Source organism: Hylobates moloch, unplaced genomic scaffold (genome assembly GCF_009828535.3).
Source record: "Hylobates moloch isolate HMO894 unplaced genomic scaffold, HMol_V3 SCAFFOLD_22, whole genome shotgun sequence".
Classification (NCBI taxonomy): Eukaryota; Metazoa; Chordata; class Mammalia; order Primates; family Hylobatidae; genus Hylobates; species Hylobates moloch.
The window spans coordinates 14,580,590-14,607,521 of NW_026652297.1; the positions used below are offsets into that span (position 1 = coordinate 14,580,590).

At 40.1% G+C, this 26,932-nt stretch overlaps 2 protein-coding genes across 3 annotated transcripts in view; both read right to left on the reverse strand.

Annotated features, from left to right (window-relative positions):
• The window catches only part of PPP2R3A (protein phosphatase 2 regulatory subunit B''alpha), a 220,530-nt gene extending 193,981 nt beyond the window's left edge, over positions 1-26,549 (reverse strand). For both annotated transcript variants that reach the window (XM_058433343.1, XM_032143604.2), the window contains exon 1: positions 26,403-26,549. The gene's annotated coding sequence lies outside the window, so the exon portion shown is untranslated. The remainder of the gene's footprint in view (positions 1-26,402) is intronic.
• LOC131382333 (uncharacterized) lies at positions 1,687-26,853 on the reverse strand. Its single transcript, XM_058433734.1, has 4 exons — positions 26,827-26,853; positions 25,830-26,513; positions 10,198-10,279; positions 1,687-1,771 (listed from the first exon to the last, which is right to left on the reverse strand). Exons 1-4 carry the CDS (start codon positions 26,851-26,853, stop codon positions 1,743-1,745), a joined length of 822 nt encoding a protein of 273 aa, XP_058289717.1. The 3' UTR covers positions 1,687-1,742.
• Between the last annotated feature and the right edge of the window lie 79 nt (positions 26,854-26,932).

A 26,932-nucleotide genomic window follows, 5' to 3' on the forward strand; every position in this document is an offset into this window, starting at 1 on the left:
TCTTATAGAAAAGATTTTCTGATGCTCAAAGAAACTGTATACATGGGTATGAAAGAACACTTAATGCTTTCGGTTTAGGGCTAATGTCTGAATGAGGCTAAGGGTGATATAAAAACATTCAGCAGTGGACCTGATTTGAACATATGGGAATTAGGAAGCGCTTACAAACTTACTTTTATTTTTACCGCAGTGGAGAAACAGGAAATGTGTGGCTGAAGGGAAAAAGCACCAGGTGGACAGTCAGAAGCTCCTGGTCTCAGCTTCTGCACTGACTACCTGGGTAACTTGGTCAAGTCACTTCCCTCACAGAGATTTCATCTTTTCTTCAGGAAAAACAGGATGAAAGATGGCTCTGGGGTCTAGGGAACACGAGAAAAGTAAAATTTGTTTTTTCTTGGTTTGAACTAAGAAAGAGCTACATTTTACCAGAGAACTATTTTGTATTATTTGATGTGGTATGATTAATAGGCTATTAATATTTAATGCATGTAATGTGCAAAGCCACTGATTTCTCTGAGAACTATCTCCAAAAGGAATATTTGGGGTTAAACTTTTACCATTTTCTAATTTTAAAAAATTCTTTATTATATACTCCAAAATATCACCAATAGTTTTTGTCTCTGTCTAGCTATATTTTAAATTACTTTAGTTCACACAATTTGCTTTTCCAAGTATTTTTCTTATTTTGGAGGAGAACATAAAAATCAGGTAACATTCTATAGGTAAAAATCATTTAGACAATTTAGAAGAACACAGGTATTTTACAACACAGTTTAATAAACATTTGAGTCCCACTACAGGCCAGGTACCCTTCAGCATAAAGAACTATGAACTCTATGGTTTTGCCTCAAGCAGCTCACAGTCTGAGTGGCAGGAAAGTGGATACATAACCTTTAGGCAAAAGAAGACACATCAGAGAGGGGATCTGCCAAACCCAGTCCTGGAATAGAGTAGTGTAGTTGGCTGAAGGGAAGACGTCCTGTGAGAAGAAGGAGCAAAGCAGAAAGCAGCATGGGATGTGTGGGAGCTGGCAGGAACTTGGTATTATTGGAGTGTCAAGTTTGAAGATAGGCTTCCAGGAGCCAAAGCTGAAGGAGTAGGGCAAAGGCAACACAGCATCAGAAAGCCCCCGAGAGGTTACAAATTGTGGCTGCGGGAGGAGACAAGATCAAATGTGCACTGTGGACTATTACTCTTTGTAGCATTGTGGAGGGCAGACTTGAGGACACAAGATGTTGCTAGGTAGGCCAGGTAGAAGGCCTCAGAAGAGTCTAGAAGAGAATCCGTGAGGCTATAAATGAAGGCAGCTCAGGGGCTTAAGTTGACTAATCATGATCACAAAACTATGAGCGGGCTCTAACATAAGACTTTTATCTTTAAGTCCTGTCCCTTTCTAAATTCCTGTACAAGCACAAATTCTGGTTAAAGATAACAAGAAATCTGAAATTTATTTTTATTAAGTATGGATATATTTTTAAATGGACTTTATTCATTAATTTGTATTAAGTACTCCAAATGTTCAGGGCATTACAGAAAACAAACAAGGCTTGTTTGTAGGAATTTGTGAGGTAAAATAAATGAGACAAAAAAATAGGTCAATTCATTTAAAAGGTATTTATTGAGCTCCTCCTGGGTCCTGATGGAGATCACATTCTAGTGACAATTCCTTTTAGAACATCATTTTTACATCCTCCTTCCCTGATGTTCCCAAAATGAACAGAGAGAGAGAGAGTCTTCAGTGCCTAGTGGATTCTAGAGGATGGCCAAGAACCTACTGTAAAAGAAATAGAATCATGAGATCAGGGAAAAGCTGCTCATTTGGGATAAGAGAAGAATCCCAAAGAATGGTACGGATGGCAGTAAGCTGGGGTGGAGCCCGGACCTGCCTTCAAGGCAGTTTGGATTTGACAAACCAAAGTTACTGTTTTGTCTTTTTAAACAATAGTTTTAATCTTTATAAAAGTAATGACTGTAGAAATAAAACACACTGCAAACAAAAGTGAGAGTGATACCAGAGAAATTATAAAGAGGAAAGCAAAGATCACAGCTAGAGGTAGTATCCATGTGAACATTTTTGTAAATATCCTTTTGGGCTTTAAATATACACATACACAAACAGTCATGGAGATTTTTCTGCATATAACTTTTTAAATAAAAGTAAGATTAAATTATAGTTTATTGCCTGTTTTTTTTTCCCACTTAATATAGAGAAACTCCTTTCCCTGAAAATAAAAATCTATAGTATACAACTTATAGATATTGTATGGGCACAATAAATTTACTCATTTAACTCTCTAGTAAGGTACGTTAGGCTGTATGGTAAGTAAGGTACAGAAAGGAAGCAAGCAACAAGCAAATGAGAAAACTGACTTCAGCTGTGGCAGCATGCTGACTATTTTAAAGGTAGAAAGAAGGTAAGACATATGGAAACTCAGGAGATTTTTTGTGCTCCAGACATAGATGAATAATGTCTGAATCTGGAATTCTTTGTGGATGAAGAATTTCCAAAAGGGAAACAAAAAAGGACTGCAACCCAACACACACTATAAATGAAGTAATTTCAAATCTTCACATCTGCAGAACAGATAGATAGAATGTCAAGAAAGCACTGAGACAACTAAAAACAGTGGGTGGACTGCCAGGGAAAAACCAAGTCTCATTCTAATGATCATTCACAACCACAGCTTTCCAAGGAAGTGGCAGAGCTCCCAAACTATGCTCTAATAGAAGGTGTACTGAGCCTTTCTCATGAGATGCTAGGTGGCTTTAAGACTTCATGTGAGGCCGGGCGCGGTGGCTCACGCTTGTAATCCCAGCACTTTGGGAGGCCGAGACGGGCGGATCACGAGGTCAGGAGATCGAGACCACAGTGAAACCCCGTCTCTACTAAAAATATAAAAAAAATTAGCCGGGCGTGGTGGCGGGCGCCTGTAGTCCCAGCTACTCGGAGAGGCTGAGGCAGGAGAATGGCGTGAACCCGGGAGGCGGAGCTTGCAGTGAGCCGAGATTGCGCCACTGCACTCCAGCCTGGGCGACAGAGCGAGACTCCGTCTCAAAAAAAAAAAAAAAAAAAAGACTTCATGTGTCCTCTGGGTCTCCACTTTCTGAAGTGTTTGGGTGGGCTCTGTGGGTTAAAAACTGCTTGTCAAAGTTCCCTTGGAAGCTGCATTTCCTACTGCAACAAAACAGCTCTGCTTTTATCTGTTTTAGATACTGGATCTCCAAAAAACGTTTTATTTGAAAAAGCAGTTCCACAGCTAAAAAGTGTACTTAAAATAACAATGTTAAAAGAAAAACAACATTCACCCTTCAGCTTATTTGTTAACCACAAAGGGAAAAATGTAAATATATAATGGAGAGATACGAACATTCCCATCTCAACACGTTAGATAAACTTGGCATCACTAATGGTGGGACAATCAATATGTGCCTCCCAAAATGATTCAATGTCAAGACTGCAGCATCACTGATGGAATTTCCTCACCAAAAATATTTAATTAATCTAATCAATCCTTTAGATCTAATGTCCAATTCCAGAAAATATAGGCTATAGATAAATAAGTTAATACCATGAGGAAGCAGAGAAATTCATGATATGGATCATTCTATAAGACAACTGGACTGGTGTCTTCAGTGGGTGGGTTAGGGGAAAAGGAAGCAAAAGGAACACCAGATATAAAGGTTCTGAGGTGGGAGCATGGCTTGAATGTTTTAGCAAGAGTGAGAATGTCAGTGTGACTAGACTTTGCTCTTACCTAAGTGAGATGGAAAGCTACTGAGGAATTTTAAGCAGAGAAACGACATGACCTGATGTTCTTCTTCACAAAATCATTCTGGCTGTTAGGATGAGAACAGACTACAGGGGACAAGAGTAGAAGAGGGAGACCAAAAGGAGGGCTATTAGAATAATCCAGGCAAAAGATGATGCTGGCTTGGACTAGGTGGTAGGAGGAGCAGGGTGAAAAGTGGTCAGATTCTGGATATATTTTGAAAGTAGAGCCAATGGGATACATGAGTGGGTTTTATAGAAAAGAGGGAGGTCAATAATAAAAATCTAAGAGTTTAAAAAAACTTTTTTTTCTTTTTAAATCCTTGAACAACTGAAGATGAGAACTCACATTAATTGAAACTGGAAAGACTGCTGAAAGAAAAGATTTGTTTGTGGGAGAAGAAGTAGTGGTTGCAAGGAGGATCAGTAGTTCAGTTTTGGACATATTAACTTTAAATGCCTATTAAGACATTCAGGTACATGTGTCCAGAAGGCTGCTAGAGAACTGAGCCTGGAGTTTAGGGGACAGATGCAGGTAGATAGAAATTTGGGAATCTTTTTTTAAAGTCATGAAACTAGATGAGATCACCAAGGGATGGAATACAGAAGTAAAAAGGAGATATCCAAAGGCTGAGCCAGGGGGCACTTCAAACATGCAGAGTGGCACTGTCCAATGGAACTTTCTGTGATGATGAAATATTTTTATATCTGCACCATGCAATAGCAGCCACTTCCTACATGTGGCTATTGAGCACTTGAAATACAGCCAAATGAAATAACTACATGCAGCTAGTGGCTACACAGTACTAGACAGTGTAGATCTAGAGCATGGGGAACTGAACAAGAACCAGCAAAAGAGACTGACAAAAAGTGGCCAGAGAGGGAAGAATTACTGTGAGTCAATTCTCCATAGGTCTCTTATGTTTCTGCAAATATTGTAAGTGAGGCACTATCTTGATAGTCGGTGATGTGACACATGACAGTTCCAGACTATCTTTTCAAGGATGTTTTTATACTGAATAGCCTTGGAAGGCTTGGTAGTGTCTCCCTCCAGAGCAATGGGTTACTGTCCAGCATAATAAAGATAATGTTTCCCTCTGAAACAAAGAGCAGGCATGCTTATGGCCCATTATAAAAGATTTGGGTTCCACCTAAGATCAAGTTTCCTTTCCAATAACACAGCCTTACTGTGTGTGCAGGTGTCATCTGGCCTCTTCATATTGCCCTGGGAGAACTGGGGATCAGGAAACCAGCACAAAAATACTGATACTTTGGTTATGTTACTGCTGTAAGTAATAAACTGTCTTCTGTCTCTGATCCAGAAGTCTCATGTCTTCTACCATTATACATGAAACTGTGGCATTATTAACTTGTTAGTATACAAATACAGTAAACTCTTAGATCCTTCATAGTTCTTGACAAGTATCTCAGAAGCCCAGTGAAGGTGTTTCAAGGAGGATAAAGTGAACGATCAACTCTGTTCCTGAATGTTAAGTCAGATAGGTGTTGAGAAATGACAGATGTGGACATCACTGATAAAAAGAGCAGTTTTATTGGAATTATGGGGGAAGAAGTCTGACTGGCTTTAGTTAAAAAAAGAATGGGAAGAGAAAAATAAGCAACAGAACATAGATAACTCTTTAAATAAGTTTTACTACGATGTTTACATTAAATGAGGCAAAAGTTAGAGGGGAAAGTGGAGTGAAGAAGGATTATTTTTAACATGGAAGAAATAAAAGCATATATTCATGCACAGGAGAATGGTTCAGAAGAAAGGAAAGCTGATGACACAAGAGAAAGAATTATAAAGCACTTAGGGTAGTTCTTTCACACTAACAGGAAAGAAAGCAGAGTATATGGATACTACCACGGGTAGTGGGTAGCTGTGGTGATAAAGCTTTTTCTTGACTATTTAGTGAAATAGGAAGCAAGGCCATCAGTTGAGAGTGAAGAGTGGGGAGGAGATATCCAACACGAAGGAGACTGAAGAAATAGTCATCAAATAGGAGATGAAACTGAGAGAAAATGGCTGGAGAAATCTAGTATAATAGCCAGGCAACATTAAGGGTCCACTTGAGGATATGATAATTAATATAAGTCAAGTTCAGCAGCATGGTTTTACAGGCATGGAATAGGCAAAGAACTGGATTTAACTGGCTCTGTGGGTTAGCCAGGCAAAGTTGCTGAAGTCAAAGAGGGTCAAAGGAGTTGAGGATGTATGCAAGGGAGAGATGATAGTGACTGATGATGAAATCTAAGCCTCTACCCCTTCTACCTCCTGAAAACTTAACCCTTCTGCTGAGCCCTGTGGGACTCATGAGCAGTTATGAGCAAAATCCTCATATTCTTGACCTCTATAGCTTTCTTCAACTTCCTTTACCTTCATATTTAAATGGAAACTGAATTCTCCCCTGAGAATGCTGCTTTCCCTGTATCTCTTTTAGATGATGACTCTTTTTCTCTTCCATACTCCTCAAAACATGAGACCTGGTAACTGCCTTTCTTGTTCCTCACCGCTGCTTCCAGATCATTCTCCCTTTGTGCTCTCCAAAAATCCTCTGCTGAGTTACATACCATCAGACTCTACTGCCTACTATCCTTCCTTATTGCAGTCATTTATGACTCCCCAAAGTCACTCCCTTTCATTCCTTGATTTTAGTTCCTGGCTGTCACTCCAACACTATTTCTGTCATAAGTCTTACTGATTTTAGCATCCAAACAAATAATTCATCTGATATTCTGTCCTCTTAGTTTCTTGATCTTTTTTTTCCACAACATTAATAATGCTGATCTTGTTCTCTACCCTGTAGCAGTCACTTTATTCCATGGTCACATCCTAAGCCTTTAGAACATCTTAAGAGTACAACTTAATAACCACACATCTGGAGATACATCATTTGCCAAAAAGTTTACTGGTGAGTTCCAAGTAAGACAATCCGTCTGTATGCCTCCACTGGCAGGGTCAAAGGAACTGTTATACATTAGGTGTAAGACTGCTCTCTGCAGAAATTCATGCTACCTTCATCAACAGATAAACAGCAAGGAGGAGGGAACATGGCATTCATCCTCTGATCTTGGGCTTGTATTCCTTGAGTATGTGTGTGTGAGAGAGAGAGACAGAGAGAGGGAGAGAGGGAGAGAGAGAGGGAAAGAGGGAGGGGGAGAGAGAGAAAGGGAAAGGGGGAGAGAGAGAGAGACAAAGTGAGAAGGATTGAGTTAGAGACAGAGGTGTGCTGCTATGCTGACCCTTCCTGTACTGGGCTTTCAAAGACAAGATTAATATTATTACATCATCATTTTAAAGTACTTATACATGCTAGGTGTATTAGTCCATTTTCACACTGCTATAAAGAAATATGTGAGACTCGGTAATTTATAAAGGAAAGAGGTTGATATGGTTTGGCTTTGTGTCCCCACCCAAATCTCATCTTGTAGCTCCCATAATTCCCACATGTTGTGGGAGGGAGATGGTGGAAGATGACTGAATCATGGGGGCAGGTCTTTCCTGTCCTGTTCTCGTGACAGTGAATGGGTCTCATGAGATCTGATGGTTTTAAAAATGGGAGTTTCTCTGCACAAACTCTCGTGGTGGTGCCTGGCACCATCCATGAAAGATGTGACTTGCTCCTCCTTGCCTTCTGCCACGATTGTGAGGCCTCCCCAGCCATGTGGACTGTAAGTCCAATTAAACCTCTTTCTTTTGTAAATTGCCCAGTCTTGGATATGTTTTTATCAGCAGTGTGAAAATGGACTAACACAGAGGTTTAACTGACTCACAGTTCTGCATGGTTGGGAAAGCCTCAGGACACTTACAATCATGGTGGAAGGGGAAACAGGCACATCTTACATGGCAGCAGGAGACAGAGGAAGCAAAGCGGGAAGAGCCCCTTACAAAACCATCAGATCTCGTGAGGACACACTATCGCGAGAACCGCATGGGGGAAACTGCCCCCATGATCCAATTACCTCCCAGCAGGTCCCTCCCTCAACACTTGGGGATTACAATTCGAAGTGAGATTTGGTTGGGACACAAAGCCAAACCATATTACTAGGATTGTACTGAGTATTTAAATGCATCATCTAATTTAATTCTTATGTTAACACTGAAGTGTTATCTATTTCACAGATGAGGAAACTGAGGCTTACAGAAGAAAAAAAATTACTCATGTTACATACTCTGAAAGTAGAACTGTGATTTGAGTCCAGGTTTCTGTAAGATCAAAGCTCTTTTGTCATATACTATATTAAGGCTAAAGGAGCTGGGGTAGTCAGTTCCTAAATCCCTGCTACAATTCCAGATTTCTCAACCTCTAGGGAAGGAACTCTCAAAATAGGAAATAAAAGAAGGAAAGAGAAAGAAGGGAAAGGAAGGGTAGTTAGAAGGGGAAGGAGGGAGGGAAAATCTATACAACACTGAAGTTGTTATAGTAACCTGGATAGGATGAACAAAAAGGTGGATTTCTGTTAAACTCCAATTTTGTTTTTCAAAAAGTTTGAAAACTAATAAACTGTGACACATAAAATAGCTATAAAAAAGTCATAACAGATAAAGTTAATGGAGTAAAATTTACAGGTGACTCTTAAAAACCAATGAATAACGTTAAGTGCTACCTCTCTCTGAACTTCAGGTTATAAGTATGTTGTCAAACTTTGTAAGTATACTTAAAACAATGAGCTTGTTCAATAATATAACTGACTAGGACATAATTAAAAGCATGTTCACAAATGGCATCGTATCCAGAAATAGAATTACATACAAAACATGCCATAAGGCTAAGCATAAAGCTTGACTTAAAAAATGACCTGTGAGATTAAATCAACAAGAGGCAAATAGAAGACGCAGAAGGCTCTAAATGTGGAAGAACACAAATATCAGGGCAAGACAAAGCAATTTAAAGGAACTTAACAGAAGAGTAAAACATAGGATTTGATTTAGAGGAAACACATAAATAGAAAAGCAAAAATGCACTGAAAAGAAGAAACATTTTGAAATAATTTCCAATTATTTGCAAAGTCTTGTCTTTTTAGTATTAAGCATTTATAACACTGTTATAGTTTTTCAGGAAGGGGGATGATGGGATTCAGGTGGCAGTGTGATGAATCAGGGAAGCAGAGGCAGATGAGTCAGAAAGCCATCACAATTTACTCATCCTCATATCCCCACCATATAGCCAGTGCACAGCATAAAATATAAATTCAATAATATTTTCTTAATGGATAAACGGTCAGATTCTGTGAAGTACACCCCAAAACTAAACTCAGGTAGAGAAATGGGGCAAAAGCCCAGTGGAAATATCTGTAAGAACAAAATGCAGAGCCTTCACAGTCCTCACATGTCCCTTGACAGAACCCATTGCTTAGCTCCTGCCCTGGATATGGCTTTGGAATCCTATTTCTTGACCCCACTGATGCCCTCTATTTAACCAACCAAGACTATAAAATCTTATCACATCTAACATTATTAGTTCATTTTTGCACTAAGCTTGCCAACTGGAAGAGTACATGAAGTACTCATCTGTCTATAAGACAAATGCAGGCAAAAAGGTGGTACTGTGGGCTCAACAGTACCACCTAACTAAGCAAAATCACCCACAGGACATAAGCCTGAATTACCACCTCTAGTGGGGTTCTGTGGCCACAATTTCAGCAGGAAATTTTTCATTCAATATTATGAAAGGTGTGTGTGTATGCATGTGTTGCAGGGGTGGCTGGAGTTGGGGAAGATGATACTGAGATCAGATGGGAAAGCAGAACTGAGAGCAAGGTTCAACTTCAAGAATCCAAAGGGGAGTTCAAACCAAAAGACCAGAAGGGGTACAGAGGTTGACCACGAGTCAGGAATTTGAGAGTGGGAGGGTTGAGAATAAATAGAGTCATCTGCTGTAAGAGAGCCAGCAAGGTTGTTCATTATTCGTTTTTTATTTCCTGGTCATATATGTGGTATGTGAGGCTGAGCTGACAGGTCCAACTCTAGGGTTAGGACAGCAACCCACCCTGCTTCACCAACTTTTGACCGCCATTCAGCCTCAAGTGCCTGAAGGGTATAATGAGAACCTGAGACACTTCCAAAGTTCTTCATTCAGCAGACATCCTACATGTGGGACTGCAGGAATCCCTGTATTTTCCAGATGAGGCCCAACAAGAGTTTGTTATTAATTACCCATTATATAGACAAAGAACCCGATGACCCAGTAGATGCACAACTGGAGTACATTATTGCGAAACAGAACTTTTTACAGGTGTCTTGCTATGAACTTGCTTGCAAGTTCATAAAAGTGGAACGGCCAACTGCCATATGTGCAGCCCAGACCCAGGATATAAACTCATTCAGTAAGACCTGTCAACCCTATTTCAAAAATATCTCTTAATTTTGACCACTTTTAATTTCCACTGTTAGAATCATGATCCTAACCATCATCTTCTCTCACCTGAAGTACTGTCATGGACTTCTAACTGGTCTCCCTGCTTCCACTCTTGCCTCTCCAAACTCCAGTCATTCTGCAAGCAACACTACCAGAGTAATACAAATCAGAGTGAATTGCTTTCCTGTTTAAATGCATTTTGAACAAAGTCTAAACTCCTCTCCCATGGCCTTTAATAGCTCAGTCTGCTAACCACCTCCCTGACCTCATCTTGTACTATTCTCCCTTGGCCTTCTTTTCTTCAAATGGCCTCTTCCTCTTCCTTGACTCTGGCCCCTTCTCATTACTCTCTGCCCTATTATGTAGTTTAATGTCTTTATAAAACTTATGAGTTCTTGGATTTATTTACTGTTTACACGTTTACTGTCTTTATCCCTGCAATAGAATGTACACTCCAAAGGCAAGGATTTTGTTTGCTGTGGTCACCACTGCATCCTAACACTAAAACAGTGCCTAGCATATACAAGCACTCAATGAAGGAAGAGAAGGAAGAAAGGAGGAAGGCAAATTGCTAATATACCACCATTTCTGTTTCCTTGGCTAAGACCTGGACCAGAAAAAAAGGTCACTTTCTGTAATCAGTTTTAAGGAAGGGCTAACTGGCTCCATCTAGGATAAAGTGGCCTTACTGACCATTTCTGAGAGTTGCTCAGCTTCGTTTGGCATTTTACCTGATGAAATAATATAGCATTTGCTTTGAACCTAAGACCAGCACCCCTGGCCCCCATCCCAAATCCTCTAATACTGAGAGGCAAAGTAGAGGAGACAATCCACTACAGCTCCAAGACCCAGCACAACTCCCCAACATACAAACCGAGAAAGACCGCCAACAAGATGCTCAATTATGAATCTACTACAGCTAAGCAAGTTACTTTACAAAAGTCCACTTACTGAATAGTCGTCTGGCTCACCAGTAAGGTGGACCCACATCACCATGATCACCAAACTTCAAGAGCTTATGTCCAAATCCCCAGAGAACACATTCCTGCATAGGCATCTGGTTATCCAAACATTTTAGAACATTCTGTCAACCAGGCCTTGGTCCTTTAGGCAAAGTGACATATATGTACTGATGACTGGAAACCATTAAGAGCTTCTGATGTTACCACTGTCATTCAGTACACCTACACCTGGTGGTGCTCCTCCTTGTAAATGCCCCGCTACCACTCATCTGTGCTATGCAAGAACAGCTCAAGACAAACCAAACTCCACTACATGGGTGTGGGAAAACTAAGACACTTGAACATCAGTGGTTACCAAGCTAGTTGAACTGAGTGGAACTTCATGGAAATCACCAGGTTGATTTGGCATCAGCCTAAACAGGCTTTATCATGATGGCAACTGGCTCTTTAGGGAAACAGATTTTGGCCCAACATGGTCTATACCAATGTATAGGAGTCTATACACCTTATGGAAATTTTTGGTTATATAATTAAAGTTCCAGTCATCTACTTCATCTCACCTCCTAAAGTCCCTCGTTCCTGTTGGGTGGGAATCTATAAATTTTATTGGGGCAATAAAGCTGCCCAGTGCAAAAGTAGTTCATGTTATAAACTAACTTAACCTTCCTATTATATACTTACCAACTTTTTTTTTTTTTTTGGAAGGGGTATGTGCACATTTTATGCTCCTTTTTTAACCCCCAAGGTTTGGGGCAGCAATTAACTCCTTTTCAAACAAGTCTTCCGTCTTACATACTGAACAAGATATTTCATTCATTTCCTCTTGACTTATACCCACTTCTTAGAGGCCTGCCTTGTCCACAGGCAAGATGGGGAAACTATGTGTCACATGCTTTCCAATCTCTGGAAAATTTGGTTGGGACACTAACTCAAGGTAGACCAATTATATTTTCTGTCCTGGGGACTTGGAATTGAAGCACTGAAACATTGTCAATTAGCTGAGAGCTCTGAGTCTTAAAGGTCCTATCATTTTGTGCCTGAGGCCACTGTTTCGGGGCATTCATGATGAGCAACGTGGCAGGAGACACTGGTGTTAAGAAAACAGAGCAGACATAATACAGACAGAGAAGCATGTTCATTTTCCATGATGGCGGCTGTACTTACTAAAATTGGAATGAACTAACGTGTTCCCTGTGTATTTTAACTATAAACAATATTTTACTTACAGTGGATTTACTTAAGTGGATGTTTATTCCTTAAAACCAATCAATTTCTACAACATGAAAATATACATCTTCATTGATAATCTATTTTTCTTTCAGCTCTTGCTATCATAATACTCTGCCTCCTTCCCTCTCTTGGTGTCTCTCTTCATTTCATCTGTAGTCAAAAAACCCTTATCATATGTAACGGATACTTACCATATTTTTTTTTGTCTGCCCAGTATGTTTTGGACATTCTGATCTTTTATTATAATGATGGCAGGATGAGCAATACATGTGCCCATATGCCCATTTTTACAACCAAAGCAACAACATGGATTGAGAGGGGAAACTTGTTACCCTTTTAAAATGAGCAGCAATGCTGTGTACTTCAGTTAAAGGGACCCATCATATGACACATCGTGTTCCCACACTCTGATGACGGTATGTCTTTTCCAGGCTGGCCAATCTGGATCCAGATCCAATCGGACATCAATCAGTACAATTTCAGTGGTCAGGCCTTTAATGCAGATCAATGTTTCTCAACCTTTTATTTGACAAATAAACATATATATTTTTTTGAGATGGAGTCGCCTTCTGTCACTGGAAAGCAGTGGCATGATCTTGGCTCACTGCAACCTCCGCCTCCTGAGTTCAAGTCATTCTCCTACCTTAGCCTCCTGAGTAGCTGGGATTGCAGGTGCGTGCCATCACACCCGGCTAATTTTTGTATTTTTAGTAGAGACGGGGTTTCACCATGTTAGCCAGGCTGGTCTTGAACTCCTGACCTCAGGTGATCCACCTGCCTCAGCCTCCCAAAGTGCTGGGATTACAGGCATGAGCCACCACGCCCGGCCGAATAAATATTTTAAAAGTAATATTGCAAACTTCCTTAGGAATTTTTAAAATCATTAAAAAAAATTTTATGACATATGATAAAGCAATTTCGGGTAAAAATATTTGATCTTAAATCAGCATATCATTAAAGATTGTATTATAAAGTTTATGTGGCAAAATCTTTAATACTGATAATATTTAAGGACAAATTTTGACTTCTATTCACAGTAGATGAACTATTTTGTCATGTAAAGAAAATCACAGGTTGATGAGAAGATGGACTTAGCACCAAATGTATATTGAAATGTAGATTAAAAATTAATTTGTATTATAGCATCCAAAATAACAAACTGCATCTATAACCTGATACTTACATTTTTGAGCTTATAAACATCAGCTTCTTATTTTGATAAATTGGGGGTTCAGTTTTTAAACGTCAAGGCAGGAGAAATGATTTCACACTGCTCTTTGAGAGAATTTCTTTGTAACACATTGTAGATTTTTATTACCAATAAATGAAAAGCCAAATTGGACAGAATCACCCATATTTTTTCTTCTTCACATTTTCAAGTGTTTAAATCTTTCTTTTTTAGAATTTTAACTACCTAAAGGGTACAATTAATTACCAAAAAAAAAAAAAAAAAATCCAGTTGTCCACAACGCCAATCATATAGAAAGGTGAAAATGAATTATTTTTCAAGAAAACCACTTCCTAATTATTTAATACCACATTGGGTCTTTCAATTGACAATTCATTTTAGAAATTAAAGCCTCTTAACTTGATTAGGCCTATGCTATCGTTCATGAGATTCAGCAGTGTACCTTTACCTTACTATTTGTATTTGGTGAACCAACCTGAAATTATTTTCTCTAGGACAGGCTTAAGAATAGGAAATAGTAAATGCCAATTACATGCATATGTAAATAAATGTGTAACTTTAAATATAAGGCATGTCTGGCTGATGTTTCTATCTTTATAATGATTTTTTAAAACTTTTTATTTTGAAATAACTCTACATTTCTAGAAAAGTTGCAAAGATAGTACAGAAACACCCTTCACCTGGCTTCCTTTAATTATAGTTTTTAAAATATTAGATATATCTTGATGTTTTTTAAGAATGCTGATCAGCCAGGTGTGGTGGTTCACACCTGTAATCCCAGCACTTCCGCAGGCTGAGGCAGGTGGATAGCTTTCAGCTTAGGAGTTCAAGACCGGCCTGGGCAACATGGTGAAACCCTGTCTCTACAAAAACACAAATATTAGCCAGGCAGTGGTGACTCATACCTATAGTCACAGCTACTCGTGAGACCGAGGCTGGAGAATCACTTGAGCCCGGGAAGCGGAGGTTGCAGTGAGCTGAGATTCCACCACTGTACTCCAGCCGGGGCAACACAGTGAGATGCTATCTCAAAAAAAAAAAAAAAAAAAGAATGCTGATCAGATGAATGCAACTTATGTATTTAATAAACAGCATCTTAAAATAATTTAGCAGAATTATATTTTTATGCTCTTTAACTTATATTTTGACATGTGTTGCACACATGCTTCATCTTTAACCAACAGTCCATTATGAGTACAAATTAAACCACAAATGCAACTAAAAACAATTAAAAACAGTGTAATGGTTAAAAACCACCAAAGCAGACAATAAACAATGATTAGAGATCATGACCACATTCGAGCCATATCTTCTAACGACTGTATGTTTGCATCACACCACTCAAACTGTTATCTTTAAGTGGAAAAATATTTAAATATTTTATTGACACAGAACTATTATTAATGTCAATGATATAAATTGATTCTAAGAGCAATTTATAATCTAATTCTAAAATTTCACATCAATTAGAAAATGTGGCAGAAGAGTCAAGATAACTTTGGAGTGGGAGGACAAAGGGAATGGTAATGTTTTTTTCCTTACATTGAGTGGTAACAAGTGTTCACTGTATTGCTATGCTTTACACCTTATATATACGTTTTACAAATATTCTGCTATAGCTATTTAATATTTAATTTTAAATATATTTAATTTTTTAAATAGAACGGAGGAGGACCTTGCCTTACCAAGAAAAAATATTATAAAACTATTACAATTTAAAATGTATTAATGGTGTAGAAACAAAGATCAATGGGACCAGAGTCCTAAAACCAACTTAGGCACATATGAGAATTTAGTAATTGATAATTTGACATGCCACCTATTAAAATTATTATTCCAAATGAATGGCCAACTGAACAAGATTCTTCCCTCACACTATTCACAAAAATAAATTCCAGATGAACTTAAATATCTAAATTTTAAAAATAGTACTAAAAAGTAAGATTCTATGTGTATCTTTGGGGTAGAAAAGAAGTATTAAAAAAGTAAGTAAAATCAAACACCATGTAAGGCAAAGATAGGGAAATTTGCCATCAAAATTAAAAACTATTATTTAACAAAAGATACCACAAAGGGAGAGGACTCCAACAGATTGGAGGAAATATGCCATTTTTATAATAAAGGACGAGTATGTAGAGTTTATTTATCTAAGTCTATTTATCTAGAGTTTATTTATCTAAGTTAATTTATCTACAACATAAATAAACAAGAAAAGGCAAGCACCTGTTATGTTGTGTATTCTAGAAAAATGCAATATAAGAGTGCTTAAACAAAATACAAGTTAAATTTCCCTCTCATGCTAAAGAAAGTCTTCCCTCTTAATGCAGCAACTCTGCCAAATGCTCAAGAGAGCCAGCCTTTTTGGCTCACTGACCTACCATGACGGTCCTGATGGTCTATGATGGCCACTAGTGCTTCAGTGGAGCACATCTGTGTTCCAACATATAAGACACATGAAGGGATGAAGAAAGAAGTGCTTTCTCCTTTTAAGGAGACTTCAGAGAGTCACATCTAACCTTTGCTGCTTATATATCACTAGCTAAAACTTACATAGTTATACTTAGCACCAAGGAGGTCAAGTGTTCTACATGGGCAGCAATGGGCCTGGCTAAAAGCTGGGGTTCCTATTACTAAAGATGAAAGAAGAATGGATCATAGGATGTAACCAGCAGTCTCTGCTATGCAACCCAACAGACAGAAAAATAAATACAAATAATCACAAACTTTAGAGAAGATATTCAGCCCCAGGGAAATAAAAATTAAAACAAGGAGATACCATTTTGTACAACTTTTAAGACAGGCAAAAATTCACAAATTGGTGAGGGTATGAAGATTTTTAGCTTAACAGTATGTTAATTACTCTTACAAACAGAATGTATTCAATATTATCAGTGCTTTTAATTAGATTATATATCATATATCTTATATATGTAATATTAGTACAGATAACTTGGGGACCAATTTGGCAGTTTTTAATTAAAATTTTAGCTATGATTATATGACTCAGCAATTCCACCTTTCAGAATCTACACAATATAAACATTCACATATTTGCACAAGTACCAGGATGTTCACTGCAGTAATGTTTAAAACAAGGAAAAATTGGAAACAACCCAAGTGTTCAGCATCAGAGGAAAAGCCCTCCACTTTATTTTCTTCATAGCACTATTACTACTATCTGAAATTATATTAATTTATCTACTTGTTTATCATCTAGGAAATCAGCTCATCTAGGAAAAGGAAAGCAAAGAGACTGTATTTATAAAATACTTGTTTGGCTAAAATTCTTAGAAATAATACCTTTTCTTCTAAAACAACAAATCAGAACAGACATCATTCCAGATTTTAACAACATGAACCCATCAGAGGGCCCACATAAAGGCCTGTAGGTTTGCAGACAAAGGCTGAGAAACACTCCCCCAATGAAGTGTCTGAACTTGCTATCTAGCTAGACTGTCACTAGATGTGGCCTATTTGCCCTTTTAAGGCCTGGGGCATTTCTCAGTAGAATCAACACACTCTTCATTACACAGAACCCTCAATTGCCTTTAATACTTGGATCTCAATACTGCTGCCAGCACCCAGTGAGCCTCCACTCATTGAGGATGGCCCACCATGGGAAAGGGGTCTCAACTTTCTGCTAGAAGAATACCAAGATTGCCAAGATGTACCATGTTGAGAGAAGACAAAATGCTAACAGCTGGGCCACAGTGCTTGATGGAAGACTTGGCATTGGTAGGAGCACATCAGTACTCACAACAGCAGTATTCTGGGGTCCAATCCCCAAGGCTGTAAAATAGGAAATATGCCTACGATCTACAAAATGGAAGGGATAAGTGGACCTTGCTAGGATTCCTAAGCCCTTAATGACATTTCCATTCGCAACCACTAATCTCTGCTTTTTATTTCTAATCTCACAGAGAAGCAGTTTTCAAGCTGCTTTTTCAACTGGAGGAATTCTGTTCAAAAGAAAGCGTAAGATGAATAAACAAACAAGAGGAAGGGGATAGCCTCAATGCTCAGTCTAGGGGGTTGGGGTGGGAGGATACCCCTCCCTTTTACCCCAAAGTGCTGAGAAGCACAGTTTGAAAGGGAAGGGAAATAGAGAATGAGGGAAGAAGCTTTACTAGGAGAAACAAAGGTCCTGTGGAAGGAACATACCTGGCTTGTTGGAAGAAGAAAAAAGTCCCCTTTTTGACTGGGACAAAGCAAGCACAGGGAAGAGTAGTAAGAGATGAGGTCAGAAAGACAAAGAGTTCAGATTATGTAGGAGCCTTGTAGGAAAGTATAAAGCCTCTGAGTGGATAACTTACTTTTAACAAGATTCCTCTGGCTGCTGTGTTGGCAATAGGCCATCAGAGAAGGACATAAGCAAGGAAAAGACGTTACTGCAAGTTATTTCCTTCCTAACTTGGAGATATATATTTGGTAGTCAGCATGTAGTTGTTGGTGTATAGATGGTATTTAAAGTCATGAGGCTGACTGAAATGCCAAGGAAATAAGAGTCAATAAGGAAGAACGGAGTATTAATGAGCCTTGCAATGCTCCAATTTTAAGGGGTCAGGAAGATCATGACGAACTAGCAAAAAGACTAAACCTCCAATAAGGTGAGAGGGAAATGCAGAGAATGCAGCAAAGCTAAATGAAGGAAGCGTTTCAAAGAAAGAGGAATAATCAACTGTGTAAAATGCTGCTGAAAGGTCAAGTAAGAGGAAGACTGAGAACTGACTGACCAGAGCTAGCAACATGAAGGTCAGTGGTGAGCTTGACAAGCGTGCTTCAGTGGGGGAAGGGGCCTGATTAATGTGGACTCAAGAGAGACTGGTGGAAAAGGAACTGGAGTCAGTGAGTTAGATAACTGTAGAAAACAAATTAAGAGGGGAATGCAAAGTCAAGAGAGTTTGGTCTTATATTAAAAGGCACTATACCTCTGGTATCTAGAACAGTGCCTGGCACATAGTGATAAATTAATAAGTATTTGTTGACTGAACTTAGTGAGATCACTAGCCATTTAAACAGTCTTAGTTCTAGAAGTTTAAAAGCTGAGAGAGTGAAACATGAGGATTCTTGGTCCAATAAGAAGAAAGTGTCTTTTAATTTCTTACTATGCCTGAAAACTCTTTAGGGCCTTTAAACACCTAGAATAGCCATTCCTCAGTATCAGAGGAATAGCAACAGAATTCAACAAACACATGCCCTACAAGAAAATATACTTTCAATTCTGGATAGCTGCAATCTGTCCAACTACCTCTTGCATCTGGGGCCCTGTGACTTTGGACCTAGGGATACAACATGGATCTCAGCCCTCTAGTCATGTCATGATTCACTATGCACTAAGAGGGAAGATGTGTGGTGGTCCCTGAAGGACATCAATCTATGGGGCCTTGACCAAATGAAAGCTCTATGTGGCATGCCAATGATAATCATGAGTATTTGTTTAATGATATATACTTTTCAAAGCAGTAACACATATATCCTCTCCTATTTAATCTTACAACAACTTTGTGAGGCAAGGGTTTTTATCACTTTCATTTTACAAATAAGAGTCTCAGACTTGCATAAATCACACAGCTCTTTCAACAAATTTTGCTGGATATTCACATGCAAAAGAATGAAGTTGAATCCTTACCTCACATACAATAATTAACTCAAAATCCACCAAATAGCTAAATGTTAAGAACTAAAACTATATATTCCCAGAAGAAAACACAGGAGTAAACTGTCAGGACCTTGGATTTGGTGACAGATTCTCAGATATAATGCCAAAAGCATACACAATCAAAGAAAAAACAAATTCAACTTCACACGAATTAAAAACTTCTGTGCAAAGAACACTAACAAGAAAGTGAAAAACAGCACACAGTAAGAGAGGAAGTATTTGCAAATCATAAACCTGATTTGTATCCATATTTACATATGTAAAAAACTCTTAAACTCAACAACCAAAAGACAATCCAATTAAAAAATTGATAAAAGACTTGAACAGACATTTCTCCAAAGATACACAAATGGCCAACACATGAAAAGATGCTCAACGTCAGTAGTCATTAGGGAAATACAAATAAAAACCACAATGAGGCACATCCACTAGGATGGCTATAACCAGAAAACAACAAGTGTTGGCGAGGAGGTAGAGAAACTAGAATTCTCAAAAATTGCTGGAAAAAATGTAAAAGTGTGCAGCATCTGTGGAAAACAGTCTGGGAGTTCCTCAAAAACTTTTTAAACATAGAATTACTGCAAAATCCAGCAATTCTATTCCTAGATACATGCACAAAAGAATTAAAAACAGGTATTTAAACAAAAACTTGTAAAAGAATGCTCTTAGCAATACTATTTATAAGAGCCAAAAAGTGTAAACAATCTAAATGTCAACTGATAAACAAAACGTAGTATATCCATACAATGGAGTATTATTCAGCCAAAGAAAGAATGAAGTACTGATACATGCTACAACCTGAGTGAACCTCGTATACATTGTGCTGAATGAAAGAAGCCAGGCACAAAAAGTTACATATTGTGTGATTCCATTTATATGAAATCTTCAGAATAGGCAAATCCATACAGACAGAAAGCAAATTGGTGGGTGCCAGACGGTAGGGGTAAAGAGGAATGGCGAGTGACTGCTTAATGGGTACAGGGTTTCCTTTTGGGGTGATGAAAATGTTCCAGAATTAGATAGCGGTGATGGCTGCACAACATTGTGAATGTACATACTGAAGTAACTGATTTGTACACTTTAAAATGGTTAATTTTACCTCAATTAAAAAAAAATCACACAGTTCACCCTTGATAAATCCAGGCACTATACTCAGGAACTGACTCCAAGTCCTCTGCCCACTCAGCCATCCTGTTTCCTCCACAAACAAAAGGAGCTCTGGACCACCTTGGTAATGGACTTTTGCCTCTATATACTGCCATCCAGGCATAGTACCTAACCATATTTGTGATGATGGAATTCCCACAGCTGTCCAAGCATATACAAGTTTCTAAATAAAATATTTTCTTATAAAGGACTCCCATTACAAACTATCTTGGATCAAGGTCTGCTTTCATGTCACAAAATCATCCTTTATACAGAAGTTAACCATCATCCACCTAACTGATAAACCAATGACAGCTATGAAGTCTGGTCCCTCACAAGATGATATTCCTGTTTTCAAGAGTGTAGCAATGAGGTTTATGCCTTCAATTAATCAAAACCATTCTTCACCAATAATTCTTGGCATTTTCCATCCCTTATATTTTCTGTTCTGTTGGCAGGCTACAACTCTTAGAAAAATGAAGCATAAAATTGACCTTAAAAGCCTCTCTGCCAGGTTAAGGTTGCCAATGTGGCAGAAATGGATAAAAGACAAACTGGTTGCGACCATTTGCATTACAACCCATCCTAAACAGTCACTCTAACACCAAGTCTTCGAGGTAGAAGCCTTCACACAACTTTTTGGAAACCAGTTTGCTCAGTGCTTTCTTCTTTCTGAGCTCAATGAGGGCCTACATCTCCAACTTACATCCATATCCCTCAGGTACCATCAATGATAAAAACTTCAAAGTATGAGAGTTTTTACATGCATGCAACTGGAAAATTAAGCTATAATATCAAGTTAATTGAAAAAAATACAGCTGCAAAAACTATTCCTGGGAATCTCACAGTTAGATACACATTCCCTAACATAGCCAAGTATTCCATTTTCAGCATACCAACAATATAGTCTTTGTTCATCAGCTCAATGGGAGGATGATGTCAGGGTCACTGGAGCCCAGATCACTGCTGGCCTTTAGGAGCTCTACAGCTTTCCAGTTGAGAAAGAAACTTGTGGCCTAATCACCAACATCTGAGTCAGCCCCTTCAAAAGCCTCAAGAGTCCTGGCAAAATTTCTTCTCAGTAAAAAGTAGTCTCCAAAACAAGACCCCTAAGAATGTGGGAGAGGGGTAATCAGACACCATTGACCTACATCCCTAAAAAGTTAGGAGAAATGTTTGAGTAACCAACAGACTAACACCTACATAGTAGGCATGTAAGACACCTCATCCTCCCTCTCCACTTCCTCTTTTTGGGCAAGCTTCTGAAAGGAATTTCCAACACTTGCCACTCCCATTTCCTTACTTTTTACCCACTTCATTTTGGTTTCTGCCTCTTCCAATCTAAAATGGTTCTTGCTGAGGTCAAAGACTCCATCTTGCTAAATTCAACAGATAATTTTTGGTCCACATCTTTACTTGATGACACCTCTCTATTTGAAACATTCTTCTCTCACCTTTTATGATGCATCTTAAACTAGAATTAGATTGTGAAGGAAACAGCTAAGACAAAAAACCAAATATTGCTTAAATTACTCTTGAAAATCCTTTAAATGGCCCATTAAATATCGCATACCTGTATACAAGTAAATAAAACTTTTCTCTCTCTCATTCAATAAAAAACATGGTAGAGAGCATTCAGTTAAGTTTGCACACTTTAATTCTGAGCAAGGTGTCATTCCACTGTACCTCTGTGGCCACTTCTCATCCTCTTCCTGGGCTATCCTCCTCTACTAAACTTCAAAATGCTGGGCCTGAGCCCTTTTTTCTTAATCTCTGTCAGTGGTTCTCAACTTCCGCAGCTAAGTGGAATCACCTCAGATTCATCCAAGGCAGCAAATCAGATCAAGTAAACAGAAAAAGAAATTTCTTAGGTGGACCACAGCATTAGTATTTTTTAATCATTCAGTGATTCCAATGTGCAACCAAGATGAGAACACTGTTCTATGCTCTCTTCCCAGACCAGGGATCACATGCTCAAAAGCCTACAGTCAGAGAAATAAATGAGCAAAGTGGGCCAGGCATAATTTTAGGGAGTGGTGGGCTCTGTAGTGAAATAGAAGAGCTGCGATCATCTGTGACTTAGCTCCAATTATTGCTGCCATATTGGAAGACCAACTCAGTAGTGCTACATTTTCTCATTTTTAAAGAGAAACCCCAAATCTGGGTTTTTCATGAGAAATCTTCACATTTTAAAATATAGGCAACTAATTCAAAATTAAACAATAACAAAACCACTGTATGGGCAAAACATCTGTGAGTCAGATTCAGCTGTGGGTTACTGCTTTGCAACCACTGCCCTAGATAATTTCCTCCACAGCCTTTAATCTACACCTGAAAGTTTGTGCCTCCAGTTTAGCCCTCTGCTCTTGGCTCTGAATTAGAATTGTCAAATGCTTATGTGACCTCTCACTTGAAAATCTCAGCAGTCTCAATGTAAACTGTGATTTAAACTCATCTCAAAACTATTTATCCTTAAATGTTCTTTATTTCAGGTACCACCACCACCATTCACTGGTTGGGCAAGCTAGAACCCTGGGAGTCATCTTAGGATCTCATTTCTCCCTCTCAACCTTTGTACCATATCAACCACCAAATCCTATCAATTATGCCTCCTAAATATATCTCATGAATATATGTACTTCTCTCCATCTCCAATACGATCATTCTTTTCTCTCAGCCACCACCTTTTCTCTGTTATCCACGGTAACCTTAATTAGGGGCAGCTGTCTCCCACACTCAATCTTGTTTCCTTCCAAAGCATTCTAATATGACCAGAATATTTTATAATCACAAATAATTACAAATATATATACATATACATGCATTACATATATACTTATGTAAATATATGTGTGTGTGTTTATTTGACCCAAAAATTCCATTTCTAGGAATTTATCCTATAAATATATTTATTCACATATGAAACAGCATATTCATAGTACTGTTTATGGTAAATTACTGGAAACAATCTAAATGTCTGTCAGTGGCAGAATGGTTAAAAAATCTGTGGTATATCCATACAGTGAAATACTGTACATTCAAAAAAATAAGGAAAACTATATACTGAAGTGGAAAGATTCCCAAGACATTAAGAAAACAGAGTGTACAGTATGCTACCATTTGTGTAAAACAGTAAGAGGAAAGACATGCATTTCCTTGAATGCCCACAAAAAATGCCTACAATGATATACAAAACTAGTATCAGTGGTTATTCCTTTGGAAGACAGGGAAAATGGTGGCTGGGGGAGGGAGCACCAAAAATGCTCTGATTTAATAGGCTTGGAGGAGGGCCCAGGCATCGGTCTTAAGTTCTGGTGGTTCTGATGAGAGTGTTGGACTGAGAACCACTGCTAGTGGACAGCCTTTGCCTATTTTCCTAGCTTCATTTTGTGTCATCACTCTCCGTGTTCCTGGCTTCTGGGTTCCCAAAAGCGGCCCTGTTCCTTTCTTCCTCAAGGTATTCACATCTGTTCCTTCTGCCTGGAATATTGTTCCCGTGAGCTTCACCTAGTAACTCCTGTTAATCCTTCACCGTCCACCTCAAAGGTCACTTCCCCATGGAAACTTTCCCCAGTTTCCAAACTACATCAGGACATCTGTTTTACGCGCTCAGAGCTGCCTGTACTTCTCCCAGAAATTCACACAATCGTAATGAGATAAATGTACATTTATACATGTATACATGTCACCCTCTTTAGACTATAAGGTCCAGACACGAAGAGTTGTTTTTACTAATCTATTTCCATACCTAACCTAGTGTCCAGTTGGCAAATCAGGCCTTCAGAAATCTGTTAAATAAATGAGTAACTGTTCCCGCCCTCAAGCTTAGTATAGTAAACACCTAAGCAAATGAGGACAATGCTGCGTCACTAGAGTTAAGGCAGCAGTCTGCTCACAACAGTGGTTCTCAACTAAGGGTGATTTGGGTCCTCCTGGGGGACATTTGCGATGTCTGGAAGCATTTTTGATTTTCACAACTGTGTGTGTGGAGTGCTACTGGTATCTATTCCTCAGGAGAGGTTAGAAATGCTGCTAAACATCCTACGCTGCACATGATAGCCCTCCACAACTAGAAATTACCTGGCCTAAAATGTCAACAGAACTACAAATGAGAAACTCTGACTCAGAGGACGATAACACTCAAAAGAGCTGTCAATTGCACTTCTGAGGGTGGTGATTTTTAAATATCTGTTTTCTTTTTGGGGGATGGGGGGGTGTCAAGCAAAGCTTCAGGGCAGAAGTAAAGCTTCAGCTGTGTGTTTGAAAGGTAACGGGGGCCAGATCAGTGGGGACTGTTTGTCAGGAGCAGGGAGGAGTCTCTGAAGAGTTTAAAAGCAAAGTTATGATTTGAACAGGTGCCCCCAAGTACCCCATACTCCAAAACTACTCATTTCCTTTTTTCCTTTCCCGCTGAAACAAAACTTCCATTCTCTTAGAGTAGATGGTTTCAGCTGAACATTAAGGCCAAATTAATTCAGCCCAAGAAGTCAGATAGGCCCTTCACGCTCCAGAATGTTAAGCTACATTTTAAAATATGCAAATACTTATGAGTACAAATAAATCCTTAACTGCTCAATGTTTAGGTTGTCAGTGGATAAAGCTATTTTTGAACTCAACAGCCAGACTGGCCCCAGTAACACTTTCCCAAAGCTTTGTTTTTTAAAAACCTTTTTGATCTGTTTCCCTGTTCTCCTAGAAATCTCCTAGATTTCTGAGCTCCTAGATTGTATAAAAGATCTAAGTTTTTTTCCACAAGTATCTCATGCCATTAAGTTCTTCTGCCAGAGGTGATAAAAGGGCCATTTGGATGCAATAAATGTAAATAAACTGTGTGTGTAAATTAGCAGTGGCTTAGAAAATTTTTAAAAGGCTTTCATGGATACTATTGAAAGAAACTGAGATAATTTTTAACATGTCACCAAGAAAAAAAAACAAAAACAGTTTTACTACAACACAAGCCGGCTGCCTACTGAACTGGACGCCCATGCTCTGACCTAGTATGGCAATTCTTAGGGTCTAGGCGCTGGGTTCTCTGTTTACAAGAAACTAAGGCCTGAGACTAAGGAGGAACAAAGAAAAATGCCTGGCACCAAAGGTGTAGGGGATGTTTTGTACATAAATGAAGATTTGAGAAGGAATACTTCCTCAGATGTTGGAAGGAATTACTCTTTTTTTGCTTACGTGTTAAGAATTTAATGTTTTCAGGCCATTTCCTAATTAGAAAATATCTTATAATTTACAAACAACAATTTGCCTTTCCCTACATTTGCTGACCACCAAGACTGGGTAAAATTTCCTTTAGCTTTACCAGAGTGGGAGGACTGGGAATAACGTGAACACAACAGAGTTCGGATGCAACATCAACTCTAAGCCCGGCCAGCTGGTTTCCATCGAGAGGTCCCCCAGGAGAACGCCCCTCCGCGGCGGCGGCCAGGTCGGCGCGGGAGAGACCCACCGAGGCGCTCCAGCGCGGCTGCGGTGCAGGGCCAGGGGCCGCCCGGCCTCCGTTTACCTTTGTTTCAGGTACCCCGGCTCCTGGCGGGCCGGGAATCCCGCCCGCGGCCCAGAGCTGGTGACACATCCTTCTTTGGCCAAGTCGGGCCGAGGTTGGGCAGGGGGCGGGGAAGGAAAAGAAAGCCTCAGCGCCTAACGACGTGACTCTCAGTTCTTCCAAAACGCTGGCATTTGTTTCTCTGCCAGGCTTTCCTGTTAACAAGTTCCCGAGGGCTGTGCGGGCGAACTGGCTCAGGAGCCCTGAAAAGTGGGAGGGCCCAGGCCGCCCCCGCCTACCCTCCTCCGCGGGCGCCCCTGGGGCTGGCAGTTTCCACACCTCCCGGGCTGCCGTGTCCCAGAACCGGCCGGCCACGCCGAGGCACCGCACCGCACCGCACCGCACCGCCTGGAATTCCGACTTCCACAGCCCAGTCAGCTCAGTGTGGCCCTTGGGCCAGGCCGGTCCCCGCCCCCAGGTCCCGGCCCCGCCCGCCCCGGCCTCCGCGCACCGCCCCCCAGCCTCGCCACCCCCTCGGGCCAGGACGAGGGAGCTGAAAGCTCCAGGCCGTGCTGCCCTTGTCCCCGCGCCTACCTCGTTGCCCGCGGCTCCTCCTCCGGCGGCTGCCTCGGCTCGCGGGCAGCGCTCGCCTCCAAGCCTCCCCGCGGCGCGGACTCTCGGGCTACGAATGCGGCGCGTGAAGAGCTGAGGCCCGAGCGCGCCCCGCCCAGCCACCCACAGGCCCCTACCTCCTCCTCCTCCTCCTCCTCCTCCTCGGCCCCACCCTCTGCGGCCGCCCGGAGCCCCGCCCGCGCGCCAGGCCCCGCCCACTGTCCGGCCCCGTCCTCAGCCTCCGCCCCGCCCCTCTGGCCAAGGCAGGAAGGGGGCCTCCAGGGGCGCCGCGAGAGCCGCTGTGGCCTCGGCCAGGGCAGTCTCCTGTATGGCGGCGCTGCGGGGACGCGATTCGTGGTGGTCGCTGCTATTTGACAGATTCGAGTCTCTTGTTCGGATTTATTACTGTTATTGTCATCGTCAATATTGTCATCGTTGTTATTGTTATCGTCATTAGTTGTGTTGCCCTCTCAAGGGGCCTTCAAGGAGGCCCCCTGAGGGCAGCGCGCTGC

What these genes read in the sequence shown, in the direction of transcription:
- LOC131382333 (XM_058433734.1), bottom strand. Translation starts at nt 26,853, where the DNA reads ATGACAATATTGACGATGACAATAACA. An exon ending in CCGGGGTACCTGAAACAAAG is followed by an intron (nt 10,280 to 25,829) that starts GTAAACGGAGGC and finishes TTACTCTGGTAG; the next exon opens with TGTTGCTTGCAGAATGACTG. An exon ending in AGTCCATGACAGTACTTCAG is followed by an intron (nt 1,772 to 10,197) that starts GTGAGAGAAGAT and finishes CTTTTACAGTAG; the next exon opens with GTTCTTGGCCATCCTCTAGA.